The sequence below is a fragment of the Pyxicephalus adspersus genome, chromosome 2, assembly GCF_032062135.1.
Source record: "Pyxicephalus adspersus chromosome 2, UCB_Pads_2.0, whole genome shotgun sequence".
Lineage (NCBI taxonomy): Eukaryota > Metazoa > Chordata > Amphibia > Anura > Pyxicephalidae > Pyxicephalus > Pyxicephalus adspersus.
In genome coordinates, this window is record NC_092859.1 from 2,331,950 (window position 1) to 2,355,982 (window position 24,033).

The window sequence follows — 24,033 nt, forward strand, 5'->3', positions numbered from 1 at the left end:
TTTCCTAAAATTGACCTGCTATTCATACCTCTGCTCCAATTCTGCAGGATAGTTCAGTACTTTTTATATTTACCTTTGGACAATACCAAGTGTCATCCAACCTATTTTCTTTGGTTCAGAGTTTTAGGGTTTCACCTCATGGCTTTGGTTAATAGGTGAATGCTACAGAGAACAGTGGTAAAGCTCCACATCTTTTAGGATCCCCTTGGGATCAGAGGGAGAAGGGGATGCCAAAGGCCTGGTACATCACAGGTACCAGACCAAATCAATCTGGAAAAAAGATAGATATGAACATTTTAAAAATTTGTTATAGGATGTATTTCTAAAGGTGACTTTCTGAGGTGGCCTGTAGATAAGGAGTCAATCCAGAACCCAAGGTTGGACCCATCAATGGTCACTGTATGCCAATCCACAATCTCCTCACTCTTCACCTATAGCAAGCCTCAGGAGGTTATCTGTGCCCACCCAGCATTATACGATTGCCCCCAGGACTTCTGTGTGCAAAGAATGGTGATTGGAAAAGAACCGATGTAGGACCTGGAAACTCACAAGAACAGGACAGAAGAGGTCAGTCCAGGGTCAGTAACCAAGTGATCCACAGATGATGCATTACAGGAGAGTCCAGCTGGCCAGGTAAGCGTCTCCTAACAATTTCATTATCTTTTTCTGTGAAAACTCTGAATAATTTGAATGATAAATGACCTGATATGTAAGATCATTAAAAAAATGCATAATGCATGCTTCATTGGAAATAACTTCTTATATTAAATATTTTTTGGAAGGAAATTTGAGCGCAAACTGTAAATAGCTTTTACTAAAGCTGTCTTGATGTCTTTATTTCTCAAGCTATAAATAATTGGATTTATTAATGGTGTGCCCACTGTGTACAACAATGATAACATTTTACTCAGGTTCCATTGTTGTCCTCTCATAGGCAGAATATAAATGAAAAGCAACATTGCATAAAAAATGGAAACCACAGTTAGATGAGAACTGCATGTAGAGAAAGCTTTTTGCCTGCCTGTAGTTGATGAAATTTTAAGAATGTTGTAAATAATATAACAGTATGTTATCATAATAAAAAAGAATGGAAAAATATCCATAGGAATAGAAAAGACAATCATCTCTATCTGAACTGTGGAGGTGTCAGAACAGGAAAGGTCCAGAAGAGGTTCCATATCACAGAAGAAATGGTTGATAATATTTGGTCCACAAAACCATAAATGATATACGGTTATTAAATAAACCAGTGACACAGAAATGCTCAATAACCATGACAGAACAGTCAGTAGCACGCAGAACCCATGTTTCATCACGGTGCTGTACATTAGAGGGTTACAGATTGCGATATATCGATCATAAGACATCACGGTAAGGAGAACACACTCAAAAACTTCTGTCAATATAAAAAAATAAAATTGAGCCATACAGCTTGAAAAGGACATGGTGCCGGTATTTTTAAGTAGAATATTGAGCAAGTTGGGGACAATATCTGAACTCAGCAGTACGTCTGATATGGAGAGCTGGGAGAGGAAGAAGTACATTGGAGTATGGAGGGTCTTGATGTAGGACACTAGGATGATGATTTGGAGGTTCCCACACATTGTCACACAATATATTACAAGAAAGAAGCTAAAGAGGAATATTCGGAAGCGAGAAGAGACCTGAAATCCCAAGAGAATGACTCTGGTGATCATAGTCAGATTGTGATCATATTTTTCCTGTAGGATGGAAAAAAAAGGAAGAACGACAATTTTTTTTATGCAAACAATTGATGTAGACATTTACACAAATTTTGAGAAAATTATCATTTTCTAGACATCGGTAATCATAATGCATATTATTATACTGCAAAATAAACAGTTACTAATAAACTTGTGTGCCTTCCTTATACTATTTTAGTTCTCAATATATTTCCTATACTATATTATAATTGAAAAAAAATATCTATAAACTGTATTAAAAAGAAAAAACAGGAAACAGTATAGAATCTGTATAATATCGGAAAAAAATCAGACCTCAATATAGGATCCCATCAAAGTCACTAATCAATGCTAAATAAAAAGAACTTCAGTGTAAGAAGTGCGATGTAACAACTATCAAATCTAGACCTTTACCTGAAGAAGGGGAGGGGGGAAGAACAAGTAAAAAAAGGGAAAAGTAAAAAGTGACAGGAGGACATCGGTCAAAGAACAACCAGGAGAATGAAAGAAAGATGGAGACAGATCCCAGGTGAGAGACTCCAATCTCTGAATGTTTTATCAAAGTACTAAATTAGAAGATCACAGTCAGGTTTTCACGATTCATGGAAACCAGATCACACACAACTTGGCATGCCTATCCATTGCAAATGTGATCAACTTCTTCTTGATTATAATACCAATAAGCCTTTGGAGTACCTCACCAAAATTTAAAGAGGGGGCCTTCTATGCACCTGAAATAGTCAGTTAGCTGCGCAATAAAGCCAATAAGTCTTTGCCAGGGGTAATATTTTTCCAGTTTTTCAGACTGATATTATGCTGGTCAAGATTTAAACCTGGGACTCCGAGCCAACCATGCGTTTCTATGCTGGAAACAACCATCCAGATAACTGTGGTACAATTAGGTACATTAAGTATTAACTTGGTGAACATTCACTTCACTTCACAAAATCAACAGTTTATACTGTAACATATTATAAGTAAATCCCCCTCAATGTAAATATATCAGTACAAAGTGTGATTCAGTCATTTTGCATCTAGAATCATTAAAAATGTCTTATGTTTGACCAATTAGTCAATAATAATGCACAGATAAATTTACACATTACTGTTATCTTTTTATTTTATGTTTCCATGGCTTTTTATTTATTTGTATTTTAGTTTATTTTGGTAAGGACCTTAAACTTACCACATACATTCTAAAGTACTTGCTTGTACTCTCTACGGGGTCAGTTGTGCTAAACAGTAGTGCTTATGGTATCATTCACTACACCAGTACCTAACTTGATGAGATGATAACACACAAATGTGCATTAAAAGGAGCTTTGTAATTAGTTAAAAAACATCCTTGCTGATGAAAAATCTTAAAATGCAGAAAAAAAAGATCAGAAATGTTTCCCAATTTAGTATCAGTAATGCATTTAACTTCCTGGTTTTGGCCTGCTTAAAGGTTTCCTTTGTTTGGGCCTTAAATGTGGTATAAAAAATCGATTCCTTGAGCAGGTGTTAAAACCTGTGAAATAATATAATATTCAGCCTCTCTTATTTATAAGTACGAATTATGTCTTAAGGACTCAGTGGATTGTTTAATTAGAATCCCCAAAGACACCTTTGACAAACAAATTAGTACGTTAGTACAAAGTAGAACATTGTTAATGTGTTTCAACACATTGAATACAAAATAGAATATTTTAATGTAAAATAGTGTTTTGGATTTGATATATATATATTATATTATATATATATATATATATATAATGGTTTCATATTAATTTTGTCATGTTCCGGCCTGATACAATAATTTTAATTTTGTCCTTATTAATCTATTAAAAAGAAAAAACTGAAATACTGAAATCTCACATATCTACATGTATTCAGACCCTTTACTTAGTACTTAGATGAAGCACCTTTGACAACAACTATAGCTTTAGGTGCTCTTGGGCAATGTTGCAACAATCTTTGTACACCTGGGTTGGGGGATTTTTTGCCATACTTCTTTGCAAATCTTCTCAAGCTCAGTCAGATTGGATTCAGACCATCAGTGGTCAATCATTTATCGAGTCTCTCCAGAGATGTTTATAAGAGTTCAAGTCAGGTCCCTGGCTGTGTTGTTTTCACTGTATTCTTTGGGTCGTTGTCATGTTTGAATGGGAATCTTTGGCCTTTTCTGAGGTTCTGAGCACTGTGGAACGGGTTTTCATTGAGAAAATCCCTGTACTTTGCTCCATTCAGCTTTCCCTCAACCATGAACAGTCTCCCAATCCTGCTTCTGAAAGTAAACCCCACAGCAAGATTCTGCCACCACCATGCTTTACTGTTGGGATGGTATTGGGAAGGTGATGAGCAGTGCCAGGTTTCCTCCTGACATGCGGCTTAGAGTTGAGACCAAATAGTTCAATCTTGGTGTCATCAGACCAGAGAATTTTATTTCTCACAGTTTCACCCTGCCAAAAAAATCCCATAAATACATTGGTGGAGGGCTGCAGTTATGGCTGTCCTTTCATACAGGATCTCTGGAGCCCAGAGATCAGTGACCATCGTTTTCTAAAACATCTCTCTCACTAAGGCCGTTCTCTTAATTGCTTAATCTGGCCAGGTGACCAACTCTTGGATGAGTCTTGGTTGTGCCAAACATCTTCCATTTGAAATTTATAGAGGCCACTCCACTCTTGGGAACCTTTGGTGCTTGATTTTTTGGGGCTGTCCCCAGATGTGTGCTTTGTAACAATCGTTTCTATGTGCTCTGCAGGCTGTTCCTGTGACCTCATGGCTTGGTTTTTAGTCTGATGCATTGCCAGCTTTACGACCTATAGGGAGGCGTGCACCTTCCCAAATCATGTCCAGTCAATTTACCGCAGGTGACTCATTTATCAAAGGTGACTCCAATCAATTTCATTTATCACAAGGGAAATGTGAGATTTTTTTTTCTCTTTAATACATTTAAAATATTGTCTACAATTCTATTTTCACTTTATCATTATGAGGTACTGAATGTAGCATCAGGGCATCAGGTTGCAACATAACACAATTTAAAAAAGTGAATTGTAAATATATATATTATATGGGGGAAACTCTTAAAATAATAATTAAGGCTGTAGGGAACCCCTGCTATGATTACTATATCCAATATATATATATATATATATATATATATATATATATATATATATATTGGATATATTGGATTATTTTATTATTAATAATATTATAAGTTAATAAAAGGTGGGGTTGGGTAAAAATGTAGAATTTTTTTTGTTTTATTAGAAAGTCATGTGAAAGGGTGTGGGGGAGAGAAATGTATGAGATGTGACAATGAAGGCTTTAATATTTGACAGGTGGAGAAAATTAGGAACGGAGGTATTGAAACGAGATGATGGAAGCAAAGAGAAGTGAAGGTATCAAAGTTGAAAGGGAAAACATCTGCCACAAATTAATATATTTTTTAGTGTTATTTAATGTTTAAAACTGAAAGGCAGAAGTTTGCAATGTTTCTTTAATACTGTGTTTGAAGAGAGATAATAGTAGTGGTGGGAATGTTAATGGAGGATGAAAATAAAGTGTGTGGAAGTGGAAAGGTTGGTAAGGAGCTATGGAAGTTTTACTCCATATTATTTTTGGAAGAAAATAGGGAAAAAGGGAAGGAGACTTTTAAGAGGAATGAAACAATTTTGGAATTGAACATAGGGTAATATGTTAAATATTCATCAGCATTTATGCAGGCAACAGGATAGCTGATACCCCTGTATTATAGATGATTATTTCCTTCAGTGCCGTCACACAAATGACACCATTTTTTGGCAAATGTTGTTGCTCTGAACAGCCTCCTGACTCAATATAACCAGACCTTTATTATAGAAGTTGTCATCTTGGGATTCCAAAGCTCCAAAGAATTCAGGACTTTTGTCTTTATGCTCAGGGTTTACGTTTTGACCTTTGGTGGAAACCTTCTGATCATCACATCGCTGTCCAAGAGCAAGACCATCCACACTCCAATGTATTTCTTCCTCACCCAACTCTCTTTATCTGATATTATAATATCCACACATATTTCCCCAAATTTTGATTTATATTTTTCTCCATAAAGACAGAACAATATCTTTCACAAAGTGTATTTTACATCAATTTTTTGAAGTGATGGAGTGTTCAGAGTGTCTTCTCCTGAGTGTGATGTCTTATGATTGATATTTGGCCATCTGCCAGCCCCTTACTTATATTTATATAATGAATGACTTGGTGTGTGTAAAGCTGACCCTCGTTTCTTAGTTGTTTAGCATTTTTTGTATGATGATTGCTACAAATACAATACCTTGTTTTGATTTTTGTGGACCAAATATTATTAACCAATTCTTCTGTGATGTTTCACCAGTGTTGAAACTTTCTTGTTCTGATACGTTCTTGTTTCAGCTAGAAATAATTTGAATAATGTGCCTTTTGTTTTCTTACCATTCTTTGCCATTGTGATATTATACAGTTATATTATTTTTACCATCTTCAAACTCACATCAAGAACCAGAAAACCAAAAGGCTTTCTCCACCTGCAGCTCCCACGTGACAGTGGTTTGTATATTTTATGTGGCACTAATTGTTATCATTGACACTAATTGGACAGTCATTGACTATCAGCAAGCTGGTATCACTGCTCTATGCCGTTGGAATCCCCTTGATAAATCCAATTATATACAGCTTGAGAAACAATGATATAAACATTACCTTTGCTAAGTTAAGAAACAAATTTGTCAATTTATAGGAGCGATGTTGATGGGCTCAACACTTTCATTTTGATTACCAGTTTGTAAAAATAATGAGACTTTGGGTCCAGTTTGCTAAAGTTTTGTACCTATGCCAGCACAACGATAGAGTATGAACAACCAATTATAATCATTTCGTTCCTGCAATATGAGAATAATATTCATGCAAATGGCCAAAAATCATCCATGAACCCATCTTTTTCAACATTCTTCTTCACGTCACCTGATCTCCCACTGCACAGGCAAGATTGGGTAATGGAAGCTGTTTGGGGATTGGAAGTTGAATGTTAATTACAGCCGGAATAATTTACTGTAGGTATGGAGACACTGTTTTCTCTTAACTGGTCACCAGGTAAACACTCTCAGGCCATTTTTTAGGATCTAAATCGGGAGTTTTTTTCATATTCTTCTGTCAGCAGATGTACTGCAGTCCCTACTGATAGGTCTGTTCACAAGGCTCCTGCCATCTCCGTATCCTTTCCCAACTCTTCATCTGTCAAAACCATTGTGATTTGCAACACCTGTCTGTTACTTTGTGCCTGTGTTAAACCCTCGTGGGCCACGTTACTATGCCTTCTGTCCCTGCCTCTCTCTTTTTTATATTTAAAAAAAAAAAAAAAAAACACATTTCCAAAAGCTTTCTGCTTAACTTTTATGATTGGTCAGAGCTGCTGAATAGAGGTGATTAGACAGTCCCAATCTTTCCTGACTCAAATTGGAGCTATTCTGACCTTGGGTCAGAACTAATTTAGGTTTCAGATTTCTTTCACATGGGAAAAAGTTTAACTGCTCTGGATTGCCTAAAACCAATAATAATGTCTCCTTCTCATCTTTTACTGAGCGCTGCAGCCAACAACAGGAATTACATCACAATGGCTCTCTATAAAAGATGTTGCATGCCACCATTTTGGTGGCAGTAAGTGGTACAGAGTGTTTCCCCCAAGCCGGGTTCTATGGCATGAGGAAGCAGTAACCATGCACCAACCTCACAGCCAGCCTGAGCTCAGTCTTAAAGTTTTGTGAGTGGATGATTTCTTATTTGGGGCATCACAACACACAGACAATTGGCTGTACCCTAATGCTAGCTACCATGGAGGTGGCCCACAGGGGTCCCTAACATGCAAACTCTATTTGGGGACCCTAATCTTGAAATAGCCCCCTTAATGAGGAAATAACCTTGGTTGTTATTAGGATTTTATGTCTGAGACCCATAGAGATTTCAAGTTTATACGACAATCTGTTTAAAAGATATGAAAGCTTATAGTATTTTTTTAAACTATAGTCTGGCCCCCCAACAGTCTATAGGACGGTGAACTGGCCCCTATTTAAAAAGCCTGAGAACCCATGCTCTAAAGTCTTTTTGTTTGCAGAAAGTATTCCTTTTTCTCAAGGAAATTGAGACAATCAGCTTATTTATTAAATCAGGAGGAGCTACAAGAGAGAAATATTGACAAGACAATCATTGATAGTCATAATTGTTATTTACTGTCAAAAATCTGCATTTGCTCCTGTTGTTAGCAGTTGGGGTGGGGTTGGTGGTGGTAATTTAAGTGCTGGTGTCAATAGTAGTGGGGCTTATGATGAAAATGATGGTGGTGAGAGCAGCTGAAATGCAGCTTCAATATCTGCCTTAGCCAGCAATGCCCCCGGCCCATACCGCCTGACCCTTTGAATCGACACATCAAATGAGGTGTAAGCCACTGCACAAATTTCAGGATCCATGCCATCATTCACGGATCCCCCAGGAGGAAAGGATAAATAACGTATTAACCGGAACTTACCCACCTCCTTCTTCGGAATAAATCCTCAGCGGAGACACTATCAAATCAGGCCGCAGGGGCTCTGCAAATGGGCCACACATCCTCCCCAAACTCACCTCTTTCTGCAAATTTTCCTGCACTACAAAAGGATGTCGCAGCGCTGACCTCAAACGTTTCAGAACTTAAACCGGCCCACCCACTGCACTCGGAGTTCTAAAAGCAAACTCAAAACCCTCCTCCAACACTCGCGCTGCCTCCAAATCAGGATACTTACCTAAAAAGGGGTGCATCCTTCCTACCACTGCTGGAGTCATCCCTTTTTCCACTGGTTTCCCCCTCCCTTACCCCACCATGTTTAAAATAGCGCGAAAGCCCATGCGTGCCACAGCACTCTGAGCACTTATGCTTGAACCTGCAGCCAACCCCAAACTTGCACCCGCCCTCATTAAAGAGCCAAAAGACCTCCTTCTTTTTAGAGGCTGATGGTCCACCTGCCTGCTGACCACTGCTCCCCCCGGCCTAGAGGACACCATCAATCATATCCACAGGCTAATGTCCTTATGGTCCTAACTTAAGGACGGCCGCTCGCTTTTCTCTGAACTGAACTGCTCGTCCTACCACAGTCAAGCCACCCCCCAGGGGTGTACGCTTCAGATCTAAATAGATCTAATAGATCAACGCCGCACATTGATCCGGCTGCCGTTCGCCAATCACATTTGCCAAAATCCCGAAAGCCTGTAACCAGTTAAAAAACGCGTTGGAAATCAAACGATGGCGCCTCTTCTTGCTCTCCACCCAAATTCCCCCTTACAAATATTCTCCATGACCTCCTCCTCAAAACACACGTACATCTCCCCCTTGCCGAATCACTAAGGGAAACCCCATCCCGTCGTTGCCCCCCCAACCCCCCTTGTACCCTGGCAATTGCAAAGTTACACTCCCAGTTCCCCACCTGTGGCCCCCCCTTGCCCCACACTACCCCTTTCCCCCCTTCCCTCGCTCCTTTCCAACCTACGCAAAACCTCCTTAAGGCACTCTAAAACAACAGCTAAAACTCCCCATCCCCCCTTTCTCCCCACTGCCCCCCAAGCCTCGCAACACACACCTACAGAAATAAAACCTGGCTTGACCCCCCCTCTGGTCATAACCTGGCCTGACCGCCCCCTCTGGTCATCCATACCCCAGTACTGCTGCTCTAACAAGGCATCCTCCTCACACCCCCCTCCCCCCACCCATGTCCTTCAAGCACCTACCTGGCAGCCCAGGTTTTCTGGAGCTTACCAGTTTGTCCCTGGGGCCCCGAACTGCATCAAGTACCTGGCTTGCATCTCTTTCTCCATCTGATAATGAGAGCTCTCCCTCCGAGTACTTTCGGGGTTTCCCTGTGACGGGGCCCAGCTTTCCGGCACGTCACTTTTGGTTAGGCACCGCATGTCACTTCCGGCCACCGCAGGAGCCCACGACCTTGCCACTGGCAGAGAGTGCCTCTGCAGCCACGCCCGTGGATGGGCCGGCCGTTGTCCTCCTCTGCCGGGCACTCGCACCAGACGAGACCCCGGCTTCAGGTAGGGCCTGGATTGGTTCACCTGGTTTTAGGGCAGATCTTGGAGGCCAATTCCTTTCCACCCAATGCCTCTCACGAGCTCTGCTGTCCCACATGCACAGATAACAGGGATACTTGGTGTATCCGCGTTGCTGACCAAGAAGGAAGCATACCACTTTAAGGTCAACACAGATGACCCAATTATGTTGGTGATATTGGAAAAACTTAATGACTCTCTTTATGTCTGCATATTCTTCACAAAAAGAAACTGGCCAATGGAATGGCCAATTGGGACTGACCCAAATATATTGCCATTGTAAAGGAGGACACACTTTATGCTCCGCTTTGAGCTATCGATGAATAGTCGCCTTTTAGTTGAGTTATAGATTGGAATTCCCAATTCCTCCAATAAACAAGGTATGTTATGACAATACACAAAGCCACTGTCAGTTCTAAAGTACTCCAAAAATGCAACTTCTCTGGTTTGAAAGTACGATACCTTTGTTCCTTTTTTAAGTAAGTCTTTCTCACGCAGTCTTGATGCTAGGAGTTCTGAAGCCTTCTTTGATATTCCCAAATCACTCAACTCATGCTGATCAAATCCCTTATGAACAGATTCCTCTTCAATTTCAAACTCTTCATTATTGTTGTCACCTAGTTCATCACCATAATCATGTTCTTCAAGAGAGGGTAGTGTAACGAAAACCGGCACTGGGATTTCATCTGAATGAGCCACTGGGCGTATAGCCGCTTTTGGGATTCCAAAGCTCAGAAGATATCAAAGTTTTTGCCTTCATTCTCTTTCTTATAGTTTACATTTTGACTCTCGGTGGAAACCTCCTGATCATCATCCTGGTGTCCTACAGCAAGACCCTGCACACTCCAATGCACTTCTTCCTTGCCCAACTTTCCTTATGTGATATTTTGCAAACTACAAATATTTCTTCAATTTTCTTTATATTTTACTTCATAAAGGTGGAACTCTGAATTTCATAAATTGCTTGTTTTAGTATTATGTTTATTAGATGACTGGAGGTGACAAGTGTCTTCTATCTGTGATGTCTTGGGACAGATATTTGGCCATTTGCAAATCATTGCGTTATATTTATATAATTAATGTGTTGTTATTTGTTCGTTGATGATTGCTGCAGGTACAATAGCTTGTCTTGATTTTTGTGGACCAAATATAATTGATCATTTCTTCTGTGATACAGGACCACTGTAAGAACTTTCTTATTCTGATACTTTGTGGATTCAGTTGGAAATAGTAGCAGCTAGGGTTCTTTTTACTTTCTTTTCTTTCTTAACCATTATTATATCATATAGATAATCATTGTCACCATCTTTAACATCCCATCCAATATTGGAAAAGAAAAGACTTTCTCCACTTGCAGCTCCCACTTGACTGTGGTTTGTGTATTTTATGCAGCATTTTTTGTTATCAAAGAGCTTCCCACAACTGGACAGACACTACCTTTAGGAAAGCTTGTATTACTGTTTTATATAATATGAACACCTCTGGTGAATCTAATTATATACAGCTTAAGAAACAGGGGCAGAAGAATTGTTTTTAAAAAATTAGGAAACTATTTTGTTAATTTATGTCCAGGGGTCAATACTTTTAGTCTGATTGCCAATGATAAAAAAAAGATGACATAAGAATTATGGTTTTATAAAAGTTTTTCCTGTTTGGGCAGTGGGAGGGGTGATACTATTTAAATCTCGAAAAGCAGATGCACCCAAGGTCAAAACTGCCTGCAGGAGAGAGGTTTTACTGGGGAGGAGGTAAGTGTGACAAGTAGGACATGTCATATGAGAAATACCCAGTTTTCATAACGAAACTCACCACTCACAGCTAACAACGGACACTTACATAGCTTGGCTTTACTGCACAAATAAACAGGAGATGACCCATCTGCAATAAGTATTCTTACCTGCCTGATCAGTCTCTTCATCTGCAAAATGGTTGAGCTGCACATACAAAGTTTAATGCTAGTGTAAGGAACTTACCCGTCCTGCGAGCCCGCGGTGTCCCTGGGGATCCCAGCTGCAGAGGGAGACGCCGCTGCAGCAGGCAGCATGGCCGAGGCTGCTGTTCTGCTCGCAGCATGTCTCTCTCTGCAGGTGGAGGGATCCGTCCTGGCCAAACTACTGTTCGGCCAGGCGGCATCCCTTGCATTTCTATGGACGTGGTTACAGAAACTCCTGTTCTCAGCACTCCTTTGCATGTGCAAAGTAATGCACGTCCCAGGGGTGCTGTGGGAAGAGGTGCGTGCGCTACCATGCGTGCCTCTTGTACCCCCCGAGGGCGTGGCTCTCGGCTGCCTCGCCGCGGGGCGGGACATAGTTAGTTTGAATTCCCTACGACCAATCGGCCGCAGGGGATTCAGTTACCCTCAAATCAAACGGTGCCAGGTGGTGCAAGGTCATTTGTCACTCTGGCCATTTAAGGAGAACCAGTCCTGATCACCATTGCCCGCTAAAGGCCTCTGTGAACACAGTGTGCTTGGGTGCATCCTTGTGTTGGTTTATGCTAATCCTGTTGTCATTTCCATAGCGACCTGGTCTGAAACCTGACTCTTGCCTGAACTCTGCCTGCCCTGACCTCGGATTGTTAGTGACCATTCTTGTCTGCTACCTGCCCTGACCACGGATTGTTCCTGACTTGCCTTTGCCTTACCCTCCTGTACTATGCTTATCGGACTTAACCCTTGTCTTGTTTTATGACAATAATAAAACTTGATAAAAGGATATCTGGAGTTGGTTGTAGTTTGTGTGCCCAGGCTCATTACAGCTAGTTTTTGGGATATTAGGTATATCTTGGCTGCGGTTGCCAGAATTGAATGAACTCCTGTGCCTTGTGTGGGAGCTACATCATCCTGGCCTGGCCAAACAAGATGGTAGAGGATCGTAAGAAGGAATTGAAGAAGGAAGAAGATTCCAGAAAGATTGCATGTAACCAGGGTTTAGCTATACTGTTGTTCTTTAGCTAATACAAACAATCTAAGGATGATAAGATAGTGTAAGCTATCAGGCACTCTGTCCAGAGGATCAACAAAACAGAAAAAGATCACCAGTCTCTATTGTCTTTACTTTAAAACTTTAGTAAAGTTTTCACTATACAAAAGTAACAGTCACTGAAATGATCTCCTGGCTCTCACCAAACCATAGGTATACCAAATGGCATCTTATCACGTGTTCCCATTGTCCACATCCGTAAACCCTCCACACACTGTTTGCACACCTTATGAGGGGCCCAAGACTTATCCTGATCAACAAGTTTAACTTTGAAATATGCCAAATAGGCTTGCTCTACAAATGTGCTGATGTTAACCCTTTGACTGGGAATGAAGCAGCCACAGATATAACAAAACGAATCAGGGTTGTTTAGGCACTTACAACGAGAAACGGCAGAGCCGGACATGATCTGAAAGAAAGGAAATGTTAATGAGAAGAAAAATAAATTTTGCTTAATCACTAGGTACAGCAGCGCAGAACCTCTGACCACACTGTCTTGCAAGTAAATGAAGAGCCTAAAAAAATCCACGCTACAGTAATCTTCGCAAAAATACGTGTGGAAAAAACCTGACGTGATAAAAGAAAAATACCCTCACTTTCATAACCAGCATGCCTGAAAATTGAATTCAACAAAAAATTTGTTTAAAATTGTTCCCCAGTGTAGTAGACCACAGCAGCAATGAGGCAAAGGGGGCAGAAAAAGTGAATGGATTGCACTTCAAATGAGGTGCAAATGAGAGAGGGCAGGGAAGGAATCTGTATGTACAATTAGGGGAGAGAATGGGACCCACACCACCACCTGGTCTGTTGCTAGGTCTGGGGATATGCGTGAAGTACGGGCCTCCATAGGAGAGCAGCAAGTGGCAAAGTCAGATGGTGAAAACCAAGTTTCAGAGAGAGCCGGGAAGTTCAGAGATTTAGATCTTTGAGGTTTGTGGATAATGGTAAGCTTGTTGCAGACGGATCAGGCATTCCAATGGCCACACAAATAAGAAAATAAGATTTTGTGGGTTGTGTTATTGTGAATGAAGTTAGAAGGAGGGTGTTGAGGGGACCTGGTTTGGGTGAGATGTTACCAGAAAGAAACAATGGAGGAAGGATGTACAACAGTATAAATAGAGACAGCAGGTGGGTGGAGGGGCAAGAAGAAAAGGAATTAGCAGCCTGGGGAAAAAGGGAGGGAGCAGGACCACCAGAGAGAGATCAGGGAAAATGATACATTGTATTAGAAAATTTTGGTAAATTACCAGAACAAATTAGACAATATGGAAGACAAACGTCTATGTGAACAGAAGTCTATGTAGGTTTATTTGTTAATGTTATTATTAGTAACATTGTTATACTAAATTCATAGTGAAGGACAATCCAAATAAAATTCAGCATGACAGCATAGTTGGTTTAGTGAAGATGGCAGTTGGGATGGTTCACTGTAATATCATTACAAAGGACAAGAGGGCACTCTTTGCGTCTGGAGGAAAAAAAATCTAAGCTCTGGATAAGAAAATTATCCTTCACTGTAAGGTCTGTGAAAATGTGGAATCTGCTCCCCAGGAAGTAGTTTCAGAAAATTCTATGAAATGTTTTAGGAAAAATCTGGATAATTTCTAGAAGCACAGAATATAACTGGGGATTAAAGTTTTAAAGCATAGTTACTGGAGACTGTCCGATCCTGTGTCTCCTCCTGGCTGCAGTGCAGAGTGAAAGAAGTCGGCACACGCGCCCCCGCGATTCTTAACCCGGAAGCACGCTGCTGATCCCTGCCCTAACCGAGTTACAGTGGAAAAAAAGGTAAGTGAACGGCACAGAGTGATCAGAAGGGGAATTTGAATGGCACAGAGTGATCAGAAGGGGAATTTGAATGGCACAGAGTGATCAGAAGGGGTTTGGTCTCTGAAGACTGTATCATAATAAATTAATTCTCAAAAGATCAAAGTAAAGATGAAATTATCCATTATATAAACTGGCGACTGCTGATATTATATTTTATAAATTATTATTCTGCAAAATGAGGTATGAGCCATGGCGTCAAATATGTCTTTGGAAAAGGGGGTAAGCTCTACTTTATTCTTTTCATTTTTATGGTGTATAATACAAAACTATTTATATTATCTATTTATGAAATAGTTCACTCAATTGTAAAACCAACTATTGTCGATATGGATAGAATGTTTGTTTATCACATATTTGTTCCCATAGTATATACAGGGGGTAAAAATGAAAACCTTCTGTGTTAATTGTCAGGACAACCAAATTCTATCATTTGGAAAAATAGTAAATACTAATATATGAGAAGAAAAGAAGAAAGGAGGAAGGAAGGCTCTTTTAAGAAACCAATGTAATAACTTAACTAATTTAAGATAAAAAATACACTTTATTCAATTCAAGATATCGATTAAAAGGGTCAACAATAATATAGTTACATGATTCCCATACATAAAAACTAATACTTAGAGGTTGTCTGTTATTTGGAGAGTCCCACTAGTTGATAAATTTAGGAAGAAGAGATGTTGTAGTGTGTTTTATTTCCAACGCGTTTCACCCAAAAAGGGCTTCATCAGGGGATTGTTTAATAATAAACGCCAACTCTTGGAACAATAAAAGACAATTTAAATTAGTTAAGGTATTACATTGGTCCCTAAAAAGGGCCTTCCTTCCTCTTTTCTTCCTTTTTTCTCATATGTTTGGAATATATATGATTATATAGCCAAGGCTCGACACCACCTTTTCTCTATAGAGTTTAAACTATTATCTATTCTTTGGGTGCACTACTTTGCATATTTTTTACTAAATACTAATATAGTAAAAATGAGTATTGTCGCCCCAGCTCAAGATTGGTTTAAATTCTTATTTATAGTTTAAACATAAAAAACATAAACATATTTGAGTATCCCTGGGTAAACCCCAGGACAAAATACTATGATGTGCCATTTATTTACATTTCCTGAAATGGTGATTAGGTGGGTCAGGGAGTAAAAAAAAAGTTTATCATGGATGACATTTGGAAAGAAAACATGTGCTACTGCTGCTAGCCCTAGGATGCATTGCATAAAAGACAGAATGGTGCAGTTGACAAGGCAGCAACCCTGGTTCACCATCAGTTCAATTGAAAAAGGGTTTCAATGGTCACCAAGCCCCCCAAATTGCATTGTCTTTATTTATTTTGCCTATCAGACACCAACTGGTTACAATAATATCCACCTTTGTTGAATGACAGACAAACTGCTTTGGTTTTCTATAGATGTTGTTTGACAATTCATACCAACCATTGAAACATTTTCTTAATTTTTAGGCAAAGTATAACCGCACCATCATGAAAGAAGTACATTTTCTGGGATTCCAAACCTCCAAAGACGTCAACATTTTCGTCTTCATTTTCCTTCTTATGTTTTACATTTTAACTCTTGGTGGAAACCTCCTGATCATCATATTGGTTTCCTACAACAAGACCCTCCACACTCCAATGTACTTCTTCCTCACTCAACTCTCCTTTTCTGATATTTTGTTAACCACAGATATTTCCCCAAACTTTCTTTATATTTTACTTTATGAAGGTGGAACAATGAACTTCACAATCTGCATTTTTCAGTATTATATCTTTATAGTGACTGAATGTACAGAATGTCTTCTTCTGACCATCATGTCCTATGACCGGTATTTGGCCATCTGTAACCCTCTCCATTATATGTCTATAATGAATAAGCTGTTGTGCATGAAGCTGACCATGTTTTCTTGGCTGTTGAGCATTGGTTCCATGTTGATCAGCACAATAACAATAGCAAATCTTGACTTTTGTGGGCCGAATTTAATTAACCATTTCTTCTGTGATGTTTCACCACTCCTAAATCTTTCTTGTTCTGATACATTTGTAGTTCAGCTAGAAATGGTTTTACTTAGTGTACCTATTCTTTTCTTGCCATTCTTATTTATTGTGATATCCTATATTTATGTTATTTTGGCCATCTTGAAAATCCCATCCAATACTGGAAAACAGAAGGCTTTCTCCACCTGCAGCTCTCACTTGACGGTGGTCTCCATATTTTATGTAACATTGATTGTTATTTATGATCTTCCAACAAGTGGACAGTCCTTGACTATAAGCAAATTAATGTCACTGCTTTATACCGTAGGAACACCACTGATGAATCCAATTATATATAGCTTGAGGAACAAAGATATGAAGATTGCCTTTTCTAAGATAAAAAAGGTTTTGAAAACTTGTAGTTGTGATGGCAGTAAGCGATGGACAGTCACTGAGTAAAAGAAAGGTATATTTATAGGAAAAACCTGCAATTCACATAAGTGTTTACCTATATACAACTTGAGAAACATATTTTTGAGATACATTTTAATAAGTTAAGCAGTTTTGTAAATTTTTGAGACAACACAAGAAACATAACCTTTTTGACTAATTATTTACTTTTACCACCTATTTTTTAAAAAAAGTAAAGTACATGCAGGAAAAAGATCACTACTTGGGGCCAATTACGAGCATCAATGGCTATCTGTGTTGACCTACCCTATTCTACCCTAATAGAGCTTTGGGCCCCTCTGGGCAACCCACAGAATATGCACTATATACATAATACCAATCAACATATTAAACGGTTGCTTTTACTGCCCAAAAGGCCATACTGGAAAGACAGGGAACCAATTTTCGTGATGCAATCACACCAGGGAAAAAAAGGCCCTAAAGAGGATGTCAACCTCTCTAAGATATTACTGTCACTTGATACTTATGATCAGGGCATAATAGAAGAATGGAAAGGTGAAGTCACATTAGGGATGAGCAAGAAAATTTGATAAATACAGCCCGGTGACCGTGGGAACTGAACTGCAGTTGAACTCTCCATGGAGAAACTCCATTAGTGGGTTTGCCTAGTGCCCCGGGAACCTCTAGTTCCCTGGGATCGCAGTGGATTCTCAGGCCTGCATTCATTCATGCAGCCCTGGGAATCCTGCGTTCGATCCCTGGCACTATAGGTTCCTGGGGCACTAGGCAAACCCCCTAATGGAGTTTCTCCATGGAGAGTTCATCTGCAGTTCAGTTCCCACGGTGGGACAAGTCTAGGACAAGATTGGTTGGGGAAAGCTTCCATGGTTGAAACTTCATAAACATATCCAGGCCTTGAAGATCGTAGCTTTCAAAAAGGACAACTATTTTATTGTGTCTGAACAAAAATTACTGATCAAGTCAGACAGACAGTTCCATGGTAATTCATTCTTCATAGGTATGGTTCAGAATAAACACTGCTCCCTACTCAAAAAACAGTTGAATCTGTTACATGTTAATATGTGAGGACATTGTAAATGATTGATGATCAGAAACCTGGGAAGCATGTGTTTGAAATAGCATGTGTTTCAATTAAATGTTCTCAAAAGCAACCATATGTTATATTAATGTTTATTCGATTTTTGTTGTTTTAACAATTGTAAAAAAATTACTAAGAATTTTAGGATTTTATATAGTGGTATGCTTACACTACACTTATCCGCCCAAAATCCAGAATTTTGATAAAAACGTTTTATTTCTGTAATAGTTTTACCATTACATTTCATTACTGTTAAGTAAAACAAAAGTAAAATAAAAACAAAAGAGGTTAAAAAAAGAAACTAATCATGATGGCAAAAGAAAAATTCACTATTGTGTAAAAGTTAGATGAAAAGAGACAAGAACTTCTATATAGTTACTAATTTGCATGCCACAAAGCTCATATATAAAGGATTTAAATAGATTCAATTCAGTAAAGAATGTCCTTTAATTTATTTTTTTTATTTACTGGTTATTACAAAAATGATTCAGCTGTTAACAAATCTTTGTGTATCATTTAATTAACCAGTCTTTAGAGATTCCCTGTAAATTCCCTGTACATGTATCTGCTTATATAGACTGGCGGTTCTCTAAATGCAGAACATTGCCTGTGATAGGAAGAAGAGACAGACATGGAACATCATTTTGTTTCAGGAAAAGCGGTATAAGACAAACTCAATTTATTATTCTTATTTCTGTTCTTCTGGCTGAGCATTAAATCGTTTGTGTGTTCTCCTTTTAAATAACTCATTGCAGTGTATTAGGCTAACCTCCTGAATATTGTAGTATTTGATGATTGTTTGTTGAGTTGTAGCTGGAACACCCAAATGAGTCTTTTTGAAGGAGCAGGATTAGAAAAATATAAGAAAAACTTTTATTTAGTGACCATGTTTGGGTAGGGTGTGGTCCATGTTAAGGTTGCGCCATTCCAGAATGTATTCTACTAAAAACATGTCCTACTGACAAAAAAATCTACTGTATTGGAAGAACTGGTGCAGCTGGAGGGTCTCCATAATGTTGCTGTTATGTAGCACAGATACAGTTGTTTCATTCCTTTTGGCCTTGTAAGTATAGATTATGGAAAAAGTTATTATGAAGAAGAGGATTTAGAGGGGGAACAAATCATGATAGCTAAAAACATTTTGGGTTTGATTTATTAAAGCTCTCCAAGACTGGAGAAGATAGAATATCATGAGAGAACATTGACGATCCGGCAAACCTTTAATGGATTTCCTAAAAATTATTTAATATTGTTTGGCAAATGTTTTCACCCATGGACGAGATCTATTCCAAGTTTCCTGGATCACTCAGGTTCTCTCGTGAAAGTCTACTTTCTCCAGTCTTGGAGAGCTTTAATAAATCAGGCCCATAGCTGGAATCCATTTGTAAAGTGATGTTAAATACAGCACTGGCTTTAAAAAGAGAGGGACCATAATACAAATAAATGTAATGCAAAATTGACCAGCCAATGAATATATATGCTTGTCTATCTAACCAGTTCTATCTTTCTTATACCATCGGTCTAATAGTGATTGGCTATATGAACTAATTCTCTCATCCAGCTTTGCAGTAAATAGGAAAATGGGAATACCGAATCAGGTGCAATATTAAACATAGACCTGCCATAATGTCCCACATCTGCCTGGAGTTTGGCTTTAAATATCACATACATTACATTCAAACATTGTACACACCTCTGTTAAAATGCCAGGTTTTTGTGATGTAAAACATTGTGTTTTTTTGAAAATGGCTGGACTATAGGGTTGGGTTGCAACCAAAGAAAAATTCAAGCTCAGCTTAAAAAATACATCAAGTCTCCTAAAAGTGAAAATGGAGCAATGTCTGATGATACTAAGGGTGAACTTTTTGGCCACAATCCGAAATAGTATGTTTGGAGCAAAAACATTACTTTGCATTACCAAAACAACACCATCCCAACTGTGAAGTATGGTGGTGGCAGTATCATGCTTTGGGGTTGCTTTTCTTAAGCTGATCTGGGGCTTTAGTCAAGTGGAGGGAATAATGAACAGTTCTAAATACCAATGACTTTCAGCTGAAAACCGTCTGATGTCTGCTGGAAAGCTAAGGATGAAGAAGAATTTCACCTTTTAACATGACAATGACCCCAATCAAATATACAAAAGAATATACATATACAAAAGAAAGGCTTCACCAGAAAAAAAAAGTTTTGGAATAGCCCAGGCAGAGTCCAGGTCTAAATCCAATAGAAAATCTGTGGGGGACCTGAAGTGGGCTGTGATGACAGGTGATTCAGCAAAGTATTACTGGAAGGCTGGCACGCTTATGCAACTAGTTTTTTGTATGTTTATTATTTTTTTTATATTTCCCCCCTAACATATTTGTTTGTTTTTCAATTGATTTGTACAAATTAGATGTCACATTATAGGTAGGAAATTTTTTTAAATGATTTATTGTGGTCTCATTTTTTTATATCACAAATTCTTGGCATTTTAACAGGGGTGTGTACACTTTTTATATCCACTGAAATTGTATCCTGGAACTGTTATTTATATATAACCCATCTGGTAAAAAAAAACCCTTTTTTCAGTATTTTTTTCACTTTTCCTTCCCAAATTTAAAGTTGAAATACAACCAGACCCGTATCTCTGATGTGATTCTATTGGGATTCCAAAGCTCCAAAGTTGTCCACATGTTTCTCTTCACTCTAATTTTTGTGATTTATATCTTAACACTTTGTGGAAACCTTTTGATCATCACTCTGGTATCTTATAGCAAGATCCTACACACTCCTATGTACTTCTTTCTCACCCAACTCTCTTTATCTGATATAATACTAACCACAGATATATGTCCAAATTTGCTTTATATTGTAGTCAATGAAAATGGGACAATGTCCTTCACCAGCTGCATATTCCAGCATTATATTTTTGCCACAACGGAATGTTTGGAGTGCCTTCTTCTGACAGTGATGGCCTATGATCGATATTTGGCCATCTGTCACCCTCTGCATTATACTTCTATAATGAACATGCTATTCTGCATACAACTAGTTGCTATGTCGTGGCTGTTGAGTATTATTATAATGATGATCAGCACAGTTACCATTGCTTGTCTGGAATTCTGTGGACCCAATACCATCGACCATTTCTTTTGTGATGCTTTGCCTTTGTTACATCTTTCTTGTTCAGACACATCTTTGATTCAAATAGAAATGATTTTGATAAGCGTAGCTGTGCTCTTCCTACCTTTCTTATTTATTATTATATCATATAGTAAGGTTATTTGCACCATACTGAAAATCACATCAACTGCTGGAAAACACAAGACCTTTTCCACCTGTAGCTCCCATTTGACTGTAGTTTCCATATTTTATGTAACCCTAATCTTTACTTATGGCCTGCCAACCAAGGGACAATTATTGAGCATTAGCAAATTAGAATCACTGTTTTATACGGTAGGGGCGCCGTTGTTAAATCCAATTATTTACAGTTTGAGAAACAAAGATATGAAGATAACCTTTATTAAGTTATTAGAAAACTTGCTAACTTTATATGAAAGACACATAACAATGTTCAAAATCTGTTGTGATTCAAATAGATTCATATCTACAGAGGATAAACTGCATGGAAAATAAGATGTTGTGAGTGATGCGAAAACAATAAAAGCTTCTCCGCCAGGAGACCTAACAGGTAACTAGACCTGCACTCTCATATATGAAGTAACATGGGTCGTGTTGGACTTTTCACCCAGCATTATACAGTTTTTCCCCTATACTCCAGCTTTTTTTAGGTCCTTAGGACCTACATTATGCATTTATTAACTTTTAAACAGAAATAATGGTAGCACCAAGCAAACAAATCTGTGGGCAATATACAACCTCTCCTCATTCTTTATCCATTTTTTACTTCCATTGACATGTTCCACCTATCATCCCCTTATAGCAGGTATTGAAGACAAATCACTGAATCTAAACAGCTAATACAAGTTCAAAACTCAATGGTAACTGAACACTTGATCTGGATGGCCATTAAGCTTCCCGAACGTTCATACAAAATTGCAAACAAACTGGCACTGCTGCTGTTCCACGACCATTTGTAGTTCCATTTGTATACTTGTATATGAAATGTTACTCACTTATCTCTTTAACTAACCAAATGATCTCAGAAGCTACCTCTACACCTGGTTACTTCCTAACACTAATACATTCACTGGTCCTCCATCTGCCATGTTTTTGATGCAAAACCTGCACTTTCTGAGGTCCGACACATTAGACAATCATTGGTTCTACCCATTTGTTGTTTCCCCTACTTCTGTTGCTTCACGCCCTTAAAGATGCTTGGGAGATTTTAGAAATTAACTCTACCCAACCCATGGTCCCAGAGACATGAAATGCCTTGAATTACATGAGAATCATAGAAGAGAATCATAGAGGTGTGCAGGGATACGGTATATATGTATATCTATATATATGGATATTTGGGCATGTAGAGCACCATGCCATCAGGCATCACTAGGGACATATATTTAATAGGTAAACCTTATAGCCCCCAAATCCTGCCCCATTAATCCATTCTACATAGCAATTATGGACAGGTTGAATCTCCATAATTCGACATGAAAGCGTGGTCCAAAAAATCCAATAGAGAGATGTAAAAGTCTCAATGATGGTTACAGAAATTAATTAACATCAGTTATTTATTCAAAAGAGTTTGCTACAATGTATTACTTAGAAGGAGCCAATACTTTTGTCCAGGCTATTTTTGAAGTTTTGTGTAGACTTACTTTTTTATTTTTAGTATCTGCTTTCTTGTGTTCTTCCAGTGCTAACATAAGAAATAAACTTGACAATACCAAAGCATTTGTAATTGCAACAATTTTCTGGGAGAAGCTGCACATTTTCTTACATAAATGCAAGAGTGCTAATATTTTTGGCCATAATTCTATCTATTTGCAATCCAATTTCAATTTTCAGAATGGTGGCCTCACATGACTTCCCATTCCATTTAAGCACACTTCTTTATTATGCCTAATTCATAGGTAAATCATTGAATTGAACCTACCTTGAATATGCAAAGTTATATTAAACCAAATTATTTACACCACCACACTTCACAGCTGGTCCTTTTTTTGCACCAAATCTCCTAATTGCTATTGTGCGCAATCTTTGATTCATCATTTGACATCACATGGTACCAGAAGACCTGGTCTCTGACTACACATTCAGTGCAGAATAAAATAATCTAACCAAAATATAGCCAACCAGCCTGGCAACTCTTAGGGACATCCGGGTACTTCCTAAAATAACTTTCTTTCTGATTCGAGACCTAAACTGAAATGACTGCTTGGGGGCAATTGACAATCTGGTACAATCAAATTGAGGTGCACTAAGTTTTTTAAATAGCATGATCTGAAAGTGGCCTAATTTATAATTCTCTGCATCCCCAGAGGGAATATTTCTGTGAAACGCATTATACCAGGATTAACTATAAACTATGAAGCACATAGCCTACTCTATCCTTTGCCATGGACTATTTACTGATGTACCCTATGTATATTTTGATATCTGTCTATATGTTAGCCTATGATTTATTAATAAAGTTGCTGATTTTGTTTTTTTTTTTAAATGTGTAATTGTGCTAGAAAAGCTACTAAGCCCTAACTAAACCATATTCTGGTTTAATATCTTGGTTTGATATAATGAAAAACAATAGCTATTTAAACTCTTTACAACACTTATAAAACCTTGTTTCAGAAGGATCCAAAGCAGACATACACTGAGAACAGACAGACTTCAATAGGACTAGCAGCCAATAATAGGACCGGATCATTACCAGGAACTAATCTACTCGATGGATGTGGGTTATACGCTCTTATTTCCCTCCAACTGTGCACAGTATGCTGGGGATGCTGAGATCAGCAGAGTATACATATCTATCAGGGGGCCGGGGATGCTGAGATCAGCAGAGTATACATA

General features: G+C 38.5%; 3 protein-coding genes across 3 annotated transcripts; 2 read left to right on the top strand and 1 right to left on the bottom strand.

The window, feature by feature from the left end:
* Window positions 1-764: 764 nt before the first annotated feature.
* LOC140324879 (olfactory receptor 6B1-like) lies at window positions 765-2,898 on the bottom strand. Its single transcript, XM_072403002.1, has 2 exons — window positions 2,890-2,898; window positions 765-1,721 (listed from the first exon to the last, which is right to left on the bottom strand). Exons 1-2 carry the CDS (start codon window positions 2,896-2,898, stop codon window positions 765-767), a joined length of 966 nt encoding a protein of 321 aa, XP_072259103.1.
* Window positions 2,899-14,788: 11,890 nt separating this feature from the next.
* LOC140324880 (olfactory receptor 6B1-like) lies at window positions 14,789-17,027 on the top strand. Its single transcript, XM_072403003.1, has 2 exons — window positions 14,789-14,818; window positions 16,059-17,027. The coding sequence occupies exons 1-2, from the start codon at window positions 14,789-14,791 to the stop codon at window positions 17,025-17,027; spliced, it is 999 nt and encodes a 332-aa protein (XP_072259104.1).
* Window positions 17,028-19,658: 2,631 nt separating this feature from the next.
* LOC140324886 (olfactory receptor 10AG1-like) lies at window positions 19,659-21,693 on the top strand. The gene is made up of 2 exons (XM_072403011.1): window positions 19,659-19,676; window positions 20,680-21,693. The coding sequence occupies exons 1-2, from the start codon at window positions 19,659-19,661 to the stop codon at window positions 21,691-21,693; spliced, it is 1,032 nt and encodes a 343-aa protein (XP_072259112.1).
* Window positions 21,694-24,033: the final 2,340 nt, after the last annotated feature.

Coding starts and splice junctions, on each gene's coding strand:
- LOC140324880 (XM_072403003.1), top strand. CDS start 14,789: ATGGCGTCAAATATGTCTTTGGAAAAGGGG. Junction 14,819..16,058: donor ATATGTCTTTGGAAAAGGGG/GTAAGCTCTACT, acceptor CTTAATTTTTAG/GCAAAGTATAACCGCACCAT.